General features: G+C 45.4%; 1 protein-coding gene across 12 annotated transcripts in view; it reads left to right on the forward strand.

Annotated features, from left to right (window-relative positions):
• The window catches only part of KIF1B (kinesin family member 1B), a 168,322-nt gene that overhangs the window by 136,509 nt on the left and 15,415 nt on the right, over positions 1-16,398 (forward strand). For all 12 annotated transcript variants that reach the window (XM_021095324.1, XM_021095318.1, XM_021095315.1 and 9 more), the window contains 5 exons: positions 2,651-2,759; positions 4,661-4,727; positions 5,904-5,988; positions 8,690-8,795; positions 16,232-16,346. In XM_021095324.1, coding sequence (XP_020950983.1) covers positions 2,651-2,759; positions 4,661-4,727; positions 5,904-5,988; positions 8,690-8,795; positions 16,232-16,346 — 482 coding nt within the window. The remainder of the gene's footprint in view (positions 1-2,650; positions 2,760-4,660; positions 4,728-5,903; positions 5,989-8,689; positions 8,796-16,231; positions 16,347-16,398) is intronic.

The raw sequence follows: 16,398 nt of genomic DNA on the forward strand, positions 1-16,398 counted from the left end.
CGGGTCACTCTGGTATGTGTTTGATCCTTGGCCTGGCACCTTCCACATGCTGTGGGTACAGCCCCCTGCCCCCGCCCCCCAAAAAAAGAAGAAAGATCCCTGCCAATACTTTGGTCTTACTGCGAATTTTGACAAGCTCCCTGTTTTTTTGTTTTGTTTTGTTTTGTTTGTCTTTTTTTGCCATTTCTTGGGCCGCTCCCGCAGCATATGGAAGTTCCCAGGCTAGGGGTCTAATTGGAGCTGAAGCCGCTGGCCTACACCAGGGCCACAGCAATGCTGGATCCGAGCCATGTCTGCAACCTACACCACAGCTCACGGCAACGCTGGATCATTAACCCACTGAGCAAGGCCAGGGATCGAACCTGCAACCTCGTGGTTCCTAGTCAGATTCGTTAACCACTGGGCCACGACGGGAACTCCATGCTCCCTGTTTTTAAATCTCTGCTCTGTGGGTAACTCCCTGTAACTATCGGGTGACTGGGCATTTCTTTGCATATTGCATTTATTCTTCATGTTCATGTATCTTGTTTTGATGTTTCTTTGTTTATTTTCACCCTTTTTCCTCATTGCCCACTTGCCACATGCCCACCCTGCCCCGTGCTCATTCTCCACCTCTGTGCTCTTCCCTCCCTCCTGCCTTCAGACCATGAGAGAAAGATTGAACTGATTCGATTTCTCGTATCTGACTATGTGAATGTGCGTGTGTTGGACACGTTTTCTGAGCATGCCACTGTGCTCGCGTCCTCCGCCATTGCCACCTTCCAGGATGGGGCTGACCCATCGCCGCCTTTTCTCTTTCTGCCAGTTCCCAGCTGCCAGATGGAGAGGGTACCTAAACGAGATGGTTAGTAGCTAAATTAGCTCTGCCTTAGCTGTAGCGCCGTCCTCAGGGGCTTGTGCTCAAGCTTGGCTCTCTAGGAAGCGCAGGCATTTCTGTTGGCTACTTGACCTGAATGTAGAGTTCGGCACATTGTCAAGGTAATGTCACACTTCCTTCAGAGACGTTTTTAGGAATCACCTTCTCCACTTAGGCCCCTTTCCCATCACTAGGTAGGGCGGGGGGTGTTGGCTCCTTATGTTTGTTTGGATTTTTTGCAATGGCATTTTTGAAGATTTTTTACTAGTAAATGGCTTTTTAAAAATGCTTCTGGTTTTGGAGGTCCTGCTGTGGCACAACAGGATCCGTGGCATCTTGGGAGGGCTAGGATGCAAGTTTGGTCCCCGGCCCAGCACAGTGGGTTCAGGATCCAGCATTGCTGCAGCTGTGGCATAGGTCTCGACTTCAGCTAGGATCTGATCCCTGGCCCAGGAACTGCATATGTCTTGGGGCAGCCAAAAAAAAAATGCTTCTGGTTCTGCTTTCTGACCCTCTGATGCCCACCAGAACCAGTAACGCCCTATTATTTTCTTGACTAGCATCATCACCAGCTCACCTGGTGCATTTAGCTAGGGGCATGACGCTGATAGTCCAGGAGTCTGAATAGTGCTGTGTGAGTCATAAAGCCCCTTAGATGCATTGTGTTAGGGGAGCCTCACAATAAGCTTTTTGTTGTTGTTCATTTGTTTGTTTTTTAATTTTTTATTATAATTGATTTACAATGTTCTGTCAATTTCTGCTGTACAGCAAAATGATTCAGTCATATGCATTCTTTTTCTCACATTATCCTACATCATGTTCCATCGCAAGTGACTAGATATATAGTTCCCCCACAATAGCTTTTTGAGTCAGCAGGCTAAATATTAGGATCTCCATCATACAGATGAGGAGACAGACTTTCAGAGGTTAACTCAATCAGTTTCATAGTGAGTGGAGGGTTGAGCAATAATTAGACCCCAAGTCCCTGCACTCTCACTCCCCTGCTCCCAGATTCGGAGCAGAAAACACTCTATTCTCAGGATTTCAGAATTTCTGTATAGTGTTTCCAAATGCCCACCATGTCGAATCTGAAATTCTTGGAAATATAACTGGGGTTTTGGCTAATGTATTTATTTCATCAGTACCGATAATATGGAATTTACATCTGAAGAAAATGGGTAACACGACATCATTTACAGAATCCTGTGTTTACGAATTAGACTGGTGGTTCCCAAACTTGACCACACATTGGAATCACCTGGGGGCCTTCACACTTCTCAGAGGACTAAGTCCCACCCCTGGAACTGAATTGGCCTGCAGTGTGGCCTAGGCTCTGCCATCTGTAAGGTCCCCAGGCGACCCCTGTGCGCAGGGCAGTTCAGGAACCACAGGCTTGGAGGACAGGTCTTTCTCCCCCACACTGGCTGCGATGAGGCTCTCCCCATGTGGTCTCTTGTGCATCATTACTGAGCTCTGCCTGCTGCAAATGTGAGAGACTAAGGGAGGGTTTTTAACGGTTTCGTGAGCACATTTTCTCTACATAGAACCCATTTTCTCATCATTGGATAGTTTTTTGAGAGGGAGAAAGACACTGGCTCTCTGTTTTCCTTGCTCGCTGAAGTTAGAGGTGCTAATGTTGTTGACAGTGAAGTTACTCAGGGTCTTCTGCCCTGAAATCTGCCCCCATTACCCCTACTCTTGCTGCCTTTCCCTAGTGTGTCCTTGTAGTGAAGCTTATACCTTTGCTGGGTACACTTGGACCAAATTTTAACATTTTCAAAAAACTTTTAAAAGTTCCAGCCACCAAGTTGAATACCATGAGCAAAACCAGCCTCGGCCAGAGCATGAGCAAGTATGATCTTCTGGTTTGGTTTGAGATCAGTGAACTGGAGCCTACAGGAGAGTAAGTCCAACTTTCTCAACTTTTAAATACAGAGGTTTTTCGAAATTAGAAAGTGTAATTTTGGGTCCCTCTGGTCTTCAGGTTCACGAATCATTGTCACATTCCAGTTTTGATTTGAACTTGAGAGTCCTTATATTATTGTTTGAATCACATGTTTGTCAGACAGCTGACTATCTGGTGTAATAATTTATCTTCTTCTTAGCAACATCAGGATCCTGGAGACTGGAACTTTGTTATAAGGGAAGACGACCTACACAGTGGGTTTTATCAGCAGCAAAACAAAGGGAGTCAGAAGCATATTGCACATAATAGGGCCAAAGACTTATGTTAATGTCTCAGTGAGGGGTTAGGGAACAGCATGTTGCCATAGGCCAGAGTTTCTCAACCTCTGCACTAATTGGGCCTGATGATTCTCTGTTGTTGGGAGTTTTCCTTGTATTGTAGGATCTTTAGCTGCATCTCTGGCCTCTAACTTAAGATGTCAGTAGCACCTCTTTGCTGTGACAGCCACAGATGTCTGCAGACATTGCCAGATGTCCCCTCAGGGGCAAAATCATCCCCACTTAAGGACCATCAGCTCAGATCAAAATGGTCAACATCAGCTTACTCTCTCAGTATGAGTCATTAGACTAAGTGGCAAATGTCATTACTGTTTATAGTTGTCTCTAAAATGTTGTGTTTTTTGGGGTTTTTGTTTTTGTTTTTGTTTTGGCTTTTTGCCTTTTCTTGGGCCGCTCCCGCAGCATATGAAGGTTCCCAGGCCAGGGGTCTAATCAGAGCTGTAGCCACCGGCCTACACCACAGCCACAGCAACGCAGGATCCAAGCCGCATCTTCGACCTACATCACAGCTCAGGCAACGCCGGATCCTTAACCCACTGAGCAAGGCCAGAGATCAAACCCGAAACCTCATGGTTCCTGGTCAGATTCATTAACCACTGCGCCACGATGGGAATTCCCTAAAATGTTTTTTTTAAAAAACTGAGGTATAGTTGATTTATAGTGTGTTAATTTCTGCTGTACATATACACTGTCTCTATACACACATTCTTTTTATATTCTTAACTATTATGGTTTAATCAAAGTATACTAAATAGAGTTCCGTGTGCTGTATAATAGGACCTTGTTGTTTATCCATTCTGTATATAATTTTTTGCATCCCCTAACCCCAAACTCCCGATCCATCCCTCCTCCATCCCCCTAAAATGCTTTTGAATACCCCAAACAAGGGAGATCCCTCTCCTGAAGCAGGCAAAGAGCTGTATCAGTTAATGTAAAAGGTAGGGGATAAATGTTACCTTAATGATCCTCTGTTTATGATGCTGAGTCCACCGTCATGATCCCCTCCATGAAACATTTATTGGGTTCCTGCTGTGAAGTGAGTATGAGAGTTGGCTCTATTGGTCTCTAGTCATCAGTAGTGACATTGCTTTAAGGAACTAGACTTTTCCACAGAGATCTGTAATGTGATTATAACTTGCATTATGAGGGAGAAGTAGTTACAGTAATGGTTTCTACTGAGTTAATTGCTTTCTGGTTCTTAAAAAATGATCTAGAATCTGAAATTATCTCTTTCTTACCTCCTGACACTTCTCATTGCGGTAATACACGATTTATGGAATATCAGTTAGACAAGGAGCAGGGATGGAGCCAAAAGATGTTACTGCCCTTTGGACACTTCAGTCTAGTTGAGATGATGAGACAGATATATGGAAAGGTTTGCTAAATGTGAGTGACTGTCTAATTAGAAGCCCAAATGGTCAGAAAGACAGGGGATCCAAGTTTTGAAAAACAAAGACAAAGAAGGCAAGAGCGACCAGGGAGGACCTTGCACACGAAGTCATACTTAGTTAGCAAAAGCATTCTTTCTGACTTCTTTCCTTTGCATTTCTGTTTTTATAGGTATATCCCAGCTGTGGTTGACCATACAGCAGGCTTGCCCTGCCAAGGGACATTTTTGCTTCACCAGGTACTAATGAAGGAGCAAGAGAGGGTTTAAAGGGGAACACCAAAAAAAAGAATAAGAAACAACTCTCTGAGTCTCTGCTTTTATCTCCATTTCAAGGGGATTTGGAGGTTGGGGGGACATTGCCCTGTCTTTTTTTTTCCCCCTCCTTAATGTTTCTCAAATCTTAGCTTATATATGCCTTTGCTTTTATGTATAAATGTATTTTAAAAGAGCTATTTTGAAAGAGTTTGTTTTATTCGATTACTATAAGTTATGCAACTCCCATGTTATTTTATGCAATTCTAACTTCATGATGTTTGCAAAATACTTTCACAGCCAGAACTTCGTAGTGGAGATAGAGGGTGTAGGTTTCAGTGGACTAAAAATCTGACCATGCAATGTAGGGCCCCCCCCCCTTGGCAAATCAGAAGTAGACTCAGTCAGTGCTCAGAAGTGCTTATGGGGGAGTTCCCGTTGTGGTTCAGTGGTTAACGAATCCAACTAGGAACCATGAGGTTTCGGGTTCGATCCCTGGCCTTGCTCAGTGGGTTAAGGATCCGGCATTGCCGTGAGCTGTGGTGTAGGTTGCAGACGCAGCTCGGATCCTGCGTTGCTGTGGCTCTGGTGTAGGCCGGTGGCTACAGCTCCGATCAGACCCCAGCCTGGGAACCTCCATATGCCGCAGGAGCAGCCCTAGAAAAGGCAAAAAGACCAAAAAAAAAAAAAAAAAGAAGAAGAAGAAGAAGTGCTTATGACCCCCAGGTGGACATACTCTGGGACATAACAATCTGGGCATCTGTTCTTTTTTTTTTTTTTTTTTTTTTTGTCTTTTTGGGGCCAAACTCACAGCATATGGAGGTTCCAAGGTTAGGGGTCAAATCAGAGCTGAAGCTGCTGGCCCACACCACAGCCACAGCAACACTGGATCCTTAACCCACTGAATGAGGCCAGGGATCAAACCTGCAACCTCATGGATGCTAGTCAGATTCGTTTCTGCTAAGCCACAACAGGAACTCCTGGGCATCTGTTCTTGAAGCCATATCAGAGCCTGGCTCTTCCTTAGTCCCTGACCCATGTCCCTTGTCAAGAATAACAGTGTGGCCAGCATTTCCCCCGTCTCTCCATGCCCTTCCTTCCTGTCCACCCCACACTACACAACCCAGAAAGAACAAACAAGGACTCTGCTCCGTTTCCTAGGGCATCCAGCGAAGGATCACGGTGACCCTTATCCATGAGAAGGGAAGTGAACTCCACTGGAAAGATGTTCGCGAGCTGGTGGTAGGTGAGTACGTTTCCCCAGCTGAGAATGGAGCCCGGCTTTCTCGGAGAAGTGATCACTCCCTGGTTGGTGCACAGGGAGTGCGTGGAAGACGGCACTGGAGAACGTGACTGCAGAGTAGAGGGGCCTTGAGTCTCATTTCCCAGTGCCTGTTCTTTTTCCCGATACTGTGGGGGTGGTTCTGTGCAGAGCTGAGCGGGGCCAGGAGAAGAGCCTCTGCTCCTGGGAGCTTGTGGTCTGGGTGAAGAGGTAGCGTGTGTGTGTGTCCGCAGTACCAAAGGAGAATAGCTGCAAAAGACCTGTGTTAAGAGACAGCAACAACAACGACCTAGGAGGACTGGTTGAGCTTTGTAGGAGAGGATCTGAGTAGATTTGGGAGAAAACAGAGGGTTTGTTTTTCAGAAGCATTTGAAGTTAGAGCCAGGAATGTCTAACATGCAAATGGCTAGAAACCTATGGCTGGAGTGGAGAAATTAAACTAAGGCACAGTGTTGGAGTTCCCATTGTGGCTTAGCGGTAATGAACCTGACTAGGATCCATGAGGACGCAGGTTCGATCCCTGGCCCTGCTCAGTGGGTTAAGGATCCAGAATTGCCATGAGCTGCGGTGTAGGTCACAGATGCTGCTCAGATCAGGCGTTGCTGTGGCTGTGGTGTAGGCCGGCAGCTGTAGCTCTGATTTGACCCCTAGCCTGGGAACCTCCAAATGCCACGGTGGGGCCCTCAAAAGACCAAAAAAAAAAAAAAAAAAGAAAGAAAAAGAAAAAAAAAAACTAAGGCATAGCGAGAGGAAAAGACTGGCCAAGCAGCATAAGCTTTGGGAACCGTAGGCTAAAGCAGGGAGGAGGTCTGAACCTATTTTAGCCATGGACCCTTTGGCAGTGGTTCACTTCAGCCGCAGAATGATGTTTTTGAATAAAGTACTTAGGATTGTAAAGGGAACTGATAATATTGAAATACATTTGGAAAAATAAGAAATATGTGACAAACTCTTTATTGATGTGTTAAATAAGCAGCAGGTCTAATTTCTGTCATTTCAAAATGGTAATGAATGTCAAGGTATTTTACATGAGTGTGATCTGGAAACATCTGTGATTTCTGCTGGGGGCAGAGTCACGGTTATTGCGGATTCTCCTGTGATTTGTGCCCTCTCCTCATAATTGAAGGAAAAGCCAGATTTCAGTTAGGGGTTCCCAAAAATAAACTTGTAATCTTTTTTCCCATCTAATTAAGATCTCCTGGAATCTTTTTTTTTTTTTTTTCTTTTTCGGACCATATCCTTGGCATGTGGAAGTTCCCTGGCTAGGGGTCGAATTAGAGCTACAGCTGCCAGCCTCTGCCACAGCCACAGCAACACCAAATCTGAGCCACTCTTTGACCTACACCACAGTTCATGACAAGGCCGGATCCTTAACCCATTGAGGAAAGGCCAGGGATCAAACTTGCATCCTCATGGATACTAGTGGGGTTTGTTACCTCCAAGCCACAGCGGGAACTCCATCTTTTTTGTTTGTTTGTTTGTTTGTTTTTTTAATGCCTACACCTGTGGCACATGGATATTCCTGGGCCAGGGATTGAATCTGAGCCACAGCTGCCATCTACACCACAACTGTAGCAACACTGGATCTTGTAACCCATTTTGCCAGGCTGGAGATCAGACCCATGCCTCTGCAGCAACCTGAACTGCTACAGTCCAATTCTTAATTCATTGCACTCCAGCAAGGACTCCCAGACATCCTCAGTTCTATCCGTGAACCCTTGAGTGCCTATGAACCAGACAGAGAACCCCTGGAAGGAAAATTTAACTCTGTCCTGTCTGGGGCAGTGGCTTCCAAGATTTTCAAAATTGAATTTTAGACAAAACAGAAGAGATGCTTTCTGACCAGAAAGGGAGGGGTAGGGTGCAGAGGAAGTAGTCACTAAGGATTCTCTACAACCCTATGATTTATTATTTAACAAGCATGCAGTGTAGCAGGTGCTTCTCTGAATACTCCATAAATATTAGATTAATATAACAGACATACATGATCTTAATGATCTTATAAGGGAAGAATTGTTATTCCCACTTGACAGATGAGGCTCAGAGAGGTTGAACATACGCCTGGCCCACACCGACAGTGTTGGAGCTGAGATTTGAACCCAGAACAGTCCAGCTTCATTCCCTGGTGTTAACTTGAAAACAGAATTATAAGACTTTTTGAACAAGAAAGTGGTATAATGAAGGCAGTGGCTTCAGAAGTTTACATGAGCTGAGTGTAGGGTGGACCGGAAAGAGGGAGCTGGGAGTTAAGTGGCCGTTGCAGTGTTTCCAGTTGGAAGGGGAGGACCTTCCTGAGCAGGGCAGTGATATTGGAAATCAAAGTTGAGGTAAGGAGTTCCCAGTGAGGCCCAGTGGGTTAAGGATCCAGTGTTGTCTCTGTGGCGGTGTGCGTTTGATCCCCAGCCTGGGAATTTCCACATGCCACGGGTGCAGCCAAATAAGAGAAAAAAAAAGTTGAGATGAATATGAGAAGCTCTTTGAACAACCAATAAGCTTTCACAGTTGACTGAATGTGGGGTGCAAAGGAGAGACAGACTCCGGAGAACAGAAGGCCGAGCATTCTCCAGCTGGCCAGATGTCCTTCTGGCACCTGAAATTATGCAAAGGTTGAGAGGATTACTGGTGGGCCTTTAAATGTACCCATGCTCTGCTTTCTTTCTTCTAGGCCGGATTAGGAGTAAGCCTGAGGTGGACGAAGCCGCAGTTGATGCCATCCTCTCCCTAAATATCATCTCTGCCAAGTACCTGAAGTCTTCCCACAACTCTAGCAGGTGCGGCACTGGGGAAGGGCCGAGTCAGCCGTAGAGGCAGTGTACCATAGTGATAGAGAAAAAGCAGGAAAAGAACACTCAGCATGTTACCTAAAGGCTTAAAAGCAGAAATTAATTGTGTCTCAGATGAAATGTTTTCCTGGGAAGTGGTTGCTCCGGAGAAAGACCTGTCAGTCTCGGGTGTCATGGAGACATGCTCTCCAAAGTAGAGTGAACCCCCTGTGTTCATCCTGTTGCTGCCAGTGTCAGCTCAAGGCGTCTCAGCACTTTTCATTTTCATTTCTGCATGAAGGCAGTAAGTTATTATAAACTCTCCTGACCAGGATTGGCTGCTATAAATAATGAATTGCACTTTTAAGTTTAATTTCCCTTAATATTCCGTCTTATAATCAAGTGATGACAAAATGCAAGAAGTACGTAGCTGGTCTGCTTTCCTGTGTCTGACAGGAAACTAAATCTGCTGAGGTGTTTTTACCTTCCTGGGAAAGGAGTCCCATCATCCTGCACAGAGTCTCCATTTTTTTTTTTTTTTTTACGTATTGAGGGCTGGGCAGTGGGAGTGTCTGTGTGCTCCAATGTGTGCGCAGAACACAGGCTTCGTATTACAGGATTTCTCTGTGGTCTCTCTGCTCCTGAAAAACTTGCTCACATAGGTTGGCAAGAAGGAGAGAAAAAATAAGACAGTAAGCAGAAGCAGAATTACAAGTTTGGGCTGGGGAGTTGCTTTGTGGCTCAGTGGGTTAAGGATCCAAAAAAAAAAAAAAAAAAATAGAGGGAGTTCACATCGTGGCTCAGTGGTTAACAAGCTCGACTAGTAACCATGAGATTGTGGGTTCGATCCCTGGCCTCACTCAGTGGATTAAGGATCCAGCGTTGCTATGAGCTGTGGTATAGGTCACAGACGAGGCTTAGATCTGGCATTGCTGTGGCTGTGGTATAGACCAGCAGCTGCAGCTCAGATTGGACCCCTAGCCGGGGAACCTCCATATGCCAAGGGTACGGCCCTGAGAAGACAAAAGACAAAAAAGAAAAAGTGTGGGCCAGAATGAATTTCTTTACATTGTTTCCTTGTGTTATAGTTTTGTAGAGGAATGAGGAAAAAAACAAATGTCTTTTTGCTGTTTGTATGTAAGAGGAACTGACAGGACTGTGTATGGTCGAGAGGAGAGAAGGGTGTGTATGTATGTGGGGTGGGGGGGAGTGCAGAGATAAAGAAGGGTGCTTTGATACCCCCGTGGCTTCTTCCTGAGCAAAATCTTGGACAGTTTCATTTCTCTGAAGTTAGCATTAACCCTGCATTCTCTCTTCTACCAGACTCTTACAGCAATTGTTCAGCTGGCATTCAACACAGTTTCTTTGCAGCTCTGAGAAATAGATCTTAAATCTCCCTGTGGTGCTTAGCAAAATGCACAGGGAAAGATGCTGTTTGTTTGAAGTGCTGGTTATGCTGAACTTTCCTACTTAGAGTAATCTTCATAAGTCCTTTGATTCCTGCCTGGCAGTAGGTCAGACGGTATAAAAGATGAATTTGGCTTTGTCAGTCAAGAATAAAAAGCTACACACTTTGAACACTTGCTTTAATTTTTTTTTTTTTTTTTTTTTTTTTTGTCTTTTTAGGGCTGCGCCTGTGGCATATGGAGGTTCCCAGGTTAGGGGTCGAATGGGAGCTGCAGTTTCCGGCCTATACCACAGCCACAGCAACACCAGATCCAAGCCGTGTCTGTAACCTACCCCACAGCTCATGGCAACGCTGGATCCTTAACCCACAGATTGAAGCCAGGGATTGAACCTGCGTCCTCATGGATACTGGTCATGTTCATTTCTGCTGAGCCACGATGGGAACTCCCTTAATTTTTTTTTTTTAACGTTTCTAGGCCGAGGATTGAACCTGTACCAAAGCAGTGACCTGAGCCACTGCTGTGGCAGCAGCAGATCTCCAACCTGCTGCACCACAGGGGAACTCCCTAACAGCTGTTTTCCCTAACAACTCAACATTATCAAATTTTTTTAGGAGTTCCCGTCATGGCTCAGTGGAAACAAATCTGACTAGCATCCATGAGGACGCATGTTCGATCCCTGGCCTCGATCAGTAGGTTAAGGATCCGGTGTTGCCATGAGCTGTGGCATAGGTCACAGATGCAGCTCACATCCTGAGTTGCTGTGGCTGTAGGGTAGGTTGGCAGCTATAGCTCCAATTCGACCTCCAGCCTGGAAACCTCCACATGCCGCGGGTGTGGCCTTAAAAAAAGACCAAAAAAAAAAAAAATCTTTTAAATGTTCAACTTAGGGAGTTCTCGTCATGGCCCAGTGGTTAACAAATCTGACTAGGAACCATGAGGTTGCGGGTTCGGTCCCTGGCCTTGCTCAGTGGGTTAAGGATCGGGTGTTGCTGTGAGCTATGGTATAGGTCACAGACGCAGCTCAGATCCTGCGTTGCTGTGGCTGTGGCGTAGGCTGGCGGCTACAGCTCCAATTAGACTCCTAGCCTAGGAACCTCCATATGCCAAGGGAAGCAGCCCTAGAAAAGGCAAAAAGACAAAAAATAAATAAATAAATAAATAAATGTTCAACTTTGTTTTCACACTAGGTTTTCACAGTTACTCTTGTTTCACACTAAACAAAAATTCTTTTTGCTCTCATGTTTCATTGATTTATCTAATATTTAGTTGAATTAGGAGTTCCCATCATGGCGCAGTGGTTAACGAATCCGACTAGGAACCATGAGGTTGCGGGTTCGGTCCCTGCCCTTGCTCAGTGGGTTAACGATCCGGCGTTGCCGTGAGCTGTGGTGTAGGTCGAAGATGCGGCTTGGATCCTGCGTTGCTGTGGCTGTGGTGTAGGCCGGTGGCTACAGCTCCGATTCAACCCCTAGCCTGGGAACCTCCATAGCTGCAGGAGCGGCCCAAGAAATAGCAACAACAACAACAACAAAAAAAAAAAAAAAAAAAAAAGAGAGCTTTTGTTCTTTTTGCTTAAGGTTTAATGTTTAAAGTTGAACTTAGAGAACACACGCAGTATGTGAGTATTCAAGGGCTCTTCTGATGTGCGATAGTGGAGTGCACGTGACAAGGGCCATTCCTCGTGCTTGTCTTCCCAGTCCTGCATCTCTGTTACCTAATACACTTGATTTTCCCTTAACTCCACAGCAGCTTCCTGCCACTTCCAGTCCCAAGTCACCTCCTCAAAGGATGTTAACAGAGCTAGTCCTCACATCCCCTTCTGTGCCCAGCGTTTTCCTGAGCAGAACATCTCAGGAGAGGGACCCCTGTCATTGTGAGCCCTCTCTCAACCCGCCCCTGGAGTCCTCTGTTAATTGTCTGTCCATTTCAGTTTACTTTGCCTATCAGCACATTTGTTTTATATATGTTTGTTTTTTCTTCTCCCCTCTTTTTCTCTCTCTCTCTGTTTTCCTTTTTCTTTTGCTACACTAACCAAAAGCTTTTTCTGTGTTTTTGCAGGCTCTTTCTTGATAAGGATCTTCCTAGGTATTTTCTGTTTGCTTTTTTGTGCGTAAAGATTCTAGTTTACCAGAATGCTTTATGTCTTATGTTGCTTCGATGGCTGTTTTGATTCCGTAGTTTTCCCCTATGCAAACCTGTGCCTGCCTAGGATAGAGCAAGACCTTATTCTGCAACCTCGTGCCCTGGGTTTTTCTGATATGTGTATAGTTTCACATATAGGAGCTCAAGTAATTTGTAGCGTTCTTAATTATTTTCTTATTCCATTTAGCCAACTTGCCCATTTTATTCTTACACCCCTTCAGGTCTTCCTCTTCATTGCAAAGTAGAATGTTACTCCCCTCATTACATATAGAATCTCAGAACAATTTGCATAATTGTTCAGTTTTTTCTTTGTCTTGTCCTGTGCAGTAGTAGAGACCAATTTAGTTATTTGGATAGCTGAGTCTGTGAGAAATGTTCTATTTATTTTTCAACATTTCTCTTTCTCCTGTTAGGCCTGTTTGTCTCGTCTATTTATTTTCTTCTTTTGGAATAGAAAAATTCCTGGTTCAGTAGTGAAGGAAATTTTCCCTCCTTTCTCTTTGTCTGATTTAGGGAAGAAAATTGAAGACTACATGACAGTATAGCCTAATGTAGCTGAAATGTGCTTTAAAGACACAGACACACACACACAGACACACACACACATACACACCCTGCCATGGTCCAGAACACCTTGAGAAAATCCATTTGGCATTATTTCCTGACCACCTTGGAGCCATACAGGACAACCTGTCTCAGGATTCAGCCGTGTTTCTAACTCTGAATTCTCTTGCTAGCTGGATTGAGTTGACATTGCTCACCAGTCTTATTGTATTTCTTACAACCACCTCTCAAGAACTGCAGCCCTTGGTGGCTGTTTCAAAAGGATGTGCTACGGTAATTCCCAGGCACCAAACAAAACAGCAAAAACAACAACAAACCCCCACTCCCACCCCCCACAGCACATCCCAGTGCTACAAGATTTTAGTGAAGTCAATTTTCTTTGGTTTTGTTTGTTTGTTTGTTTTGTCTTTTTAGGGCTGCACCCAAGGTATGTGGAAGTTCCCAGGCTAGGGGTCGAATTGGAGCTGTAGTCACCGGCCTACACCACAGCCACAGCAATGCCAGATCCAAGCTGCATCTGCTACCTACACCACAGCTGCCTGGATCCTTAACCCACTGAGCTAGGCCAGGGATCGAACCTGCGTCCTCATAGATCACAGTCAGATTTGTTTCCACTGAGCCACGACGGGAACTCCCTGAAGTCAGTTTTTTTATGTTAGCCAAGTTTCTACCAGTGAAATTTCCTCTTTAGGTTAAGTGAAAACCAGAAAGCAGAAATGTGAAGGAGCTTTCTTTCACAAATTTAAAGCATTTGTCTCATTGAAAGGGAAGCATGAAACCTAAATACTGGCCCTGAGAGGTGCTTAAATTCTGCTTTGGAACGTAATGGATCATGGAATAGAGGCAGCGGTGATAAGGATCTCTGTCAGGTGTCTCCAAAGTCACACATGCCCTCATGCTAAGAAGGGCTTCATTTCCCTTCAGCACGAGTGTATCCAGACCTCACAGGGCAGCAGTTCACTCCCAGTCCACGTGCCTCAGCAAACACTGAGACGCAGTAAGAGAGCGGTCTCAGGGGCAGAACCCCCAGGCGGCTTCTGCTGAAGTAGTGGATTTCACTACCCGATATTGGAATTTGTCTTAAACCAAATTAAAATGAAAATTGGAACTAGGGCCTCATGGATGCAGAGAGTTTTCTCTGATGAACCCAGGAAGTGGGGGAAAGATATTCTGCCTTCCTTATGTGTGGTTGCTCTGTGGGTCCCTTGGGTGCTTTGTCCATCTTTGTCTTGTTAGTTCTGTGTCTATTCCTTTGGTGTCTTTGTAGAGAATTTTCTTGACCCACACTCAGTGCCTCAAAAGCTAGATATTTGAGAGCGTATCACATACAGCTGACCCTTGAACAACACAGGTTTGAACCGTGCTGGTCCACCTGCATGTGCATTTTTTTCAGTAGGAAGTACCACAGCACTCTATGATCTGCGGTTGGTTGAATCTGTGGGTAAGGAATCTCAGATACTGAGGGCTGACTGTAAGTTGTATATCTATGTTTGACTGTGTGGAGTGTCGGCCCCCCAACTCCTTGTTGTTTGAGAGTCAACTGTACTTCAGAAAGACTTGGATCTCAGGGCAGGTACAAAAGGATGTAATCAGGCTTCAAACTCCAGCACCCAAAGGATGAGATGTGGTTAAGAAATTCATTTAGAAGAATTGTTTTCTCTCTGTTTCTGGAGAAAGAAGCTTGGAGATGTGTTTCCAGAGAAGACATGCCAGCTATTTGTCATGGGATACCCAGAAAAGGTAGCAGCAGTGGCGTTCCCGTTGTGGCTCAGCAGGTTTAGGACCTGATAGTAACGCTATGAGGATGTGGGTTCGATCCCTGGCCTCGCTCAGTGGGTTAAGGATCTGGCATTGCCGCAGGCTACAGCATAGGTCACAGATGTGGCTCGGATCTATTGCTGCTGTAGCTGTGGCATAGGCCGGCAGCTATAGCTCTGATTTGACCCCTAGCCTGGTAACTGCCATATGCCGCAGGTGCGGCCCTGAAAAGAAAAGAAAAGAAAGAAAAAGAAGAAAGGAAAAAAAAAAAGATAGCAGCAGTGAGGTTACCATTTGGGAAGGAATGCAGAGGGGTGTATCAGGCAGGGAGCAGGGTATGCCGAAGCCGTATCACACGTGCAGAGGCTGCTGGAGAGGGGAAACCCACTCTGCAGGGCCTCGTGACGTGTCTTCCCGGGCGGGTCTCACCCGGGCTGAGGAGGGAGGGCTGAGGGTAGAGTTGGGGGCTGATCTGTGACACTGCATTTGAACTCACAATGGTGCTTCAGCTGAGACGTGCTGAACTGGAAGGTTTAATGTTAATTAGGGCCTACAATGTTTTACTAGTTGGAGAGAAAAGAGATACTAAAACAACTCAGTTTTAGTATTTATTAAATAATAAAGCTTATAAAGCTTCTAGTTAGTTATTTGAAAACTGATAAATAATAATTGGCTGACTCTGGTATTAAAAGTCATTGTCTTTTACTGAAATGTCAGCTACAAATAACCTCTTCATTCTTTTATTTTTTTTATTTTATTTTATTTTTTTTTTTTTTGTCTTTTGTCTTTTTTGTTGTTGTTGTTGTTGCTATTTCTTGGGCCGCTCCCACGGCATATGGAGGTTCCCAGGCTAGGGGTCTAATTGGAGCTGTAGCCACCGGCCTACGCCAGAGCCACAGCAACGCGGGATCCTAGCCGCGTCTGCAACCTACACCACAGCTCACGGCAACGCCGGATCGTTAACCCACTGAGCAAGGGCAGGGACCGAACCCGCAACCTCATGGTTCCTAGTCGGATTCGTTAACCACTGCGCCACGACGGGAACTCCCATTCTTTTATTTTAAATAAGACTCTCTATGCGGTTTCTTTCATGAATCTTCCAGATGTGTCTGTGACATTTCTGAAGCTCAGCAGAACGGGATTGAGATGCGCAGGCTGCAGCCCACAAATGACTGACTCTTTGCTTCCTGCCCTCCTCACTGACTGACACAGGAGCTTGCTTAGTCTGTCTTCTTTTAGTCTCTGTCCACATTCACGTATCCCTTTCATCTTTATCCACTTGATTGATCTCACTATTCTGTGTTTATAGGCAGTAGGAAAACAGACTTGTCCAAAATTTATATTATATGCGTATATAACAAGAGCTTAAGTATTCCTTGATGATGGTCAGGGCAAGAGGAGGGGGCCCACCTTTCCCTCCCAGGAGCTGAAGGTTCTGCTCTGCTGGTAGAGCTCAGTACATTGGAAGCGTTGGTTGGTGTAGGATTCTGCAGTATTCCTGACAGTGACAGGACCTGGACCAAGATGACATCAGCTGCTTTTGGGTGACTCCCTCTGCCTTTTTGACCTTAGGACCTTCTATCGTTTCGAGGCCGTGTGGGATAGCTCCCTCCACAACTCCCTCCTTCTGAACCGGGTGACACCCTATGGGGAAAAGATCTACATGACCTTGTCAGCCTACCTGGAGGTGAGAAGACCCAGAACCTGAGTGGCCATGAACGGCCAGCCCTGAACAGTGG

This window comes from Sus scrofa, chromosome 6 (assembly GCF_000003025.6).
Source record: "Sus scrofa isolate TJ Tabasco breed Duroc chromosome 6, Sscrofa11.1, whole genome shotgun sequence".
In the NCBI taxonomy this organism is placed as follows: Eukaryota; Metazoa; Chordata; class Mammalia; order Artiodactyla; family Suidae; genus Sus; species Sus scrofa.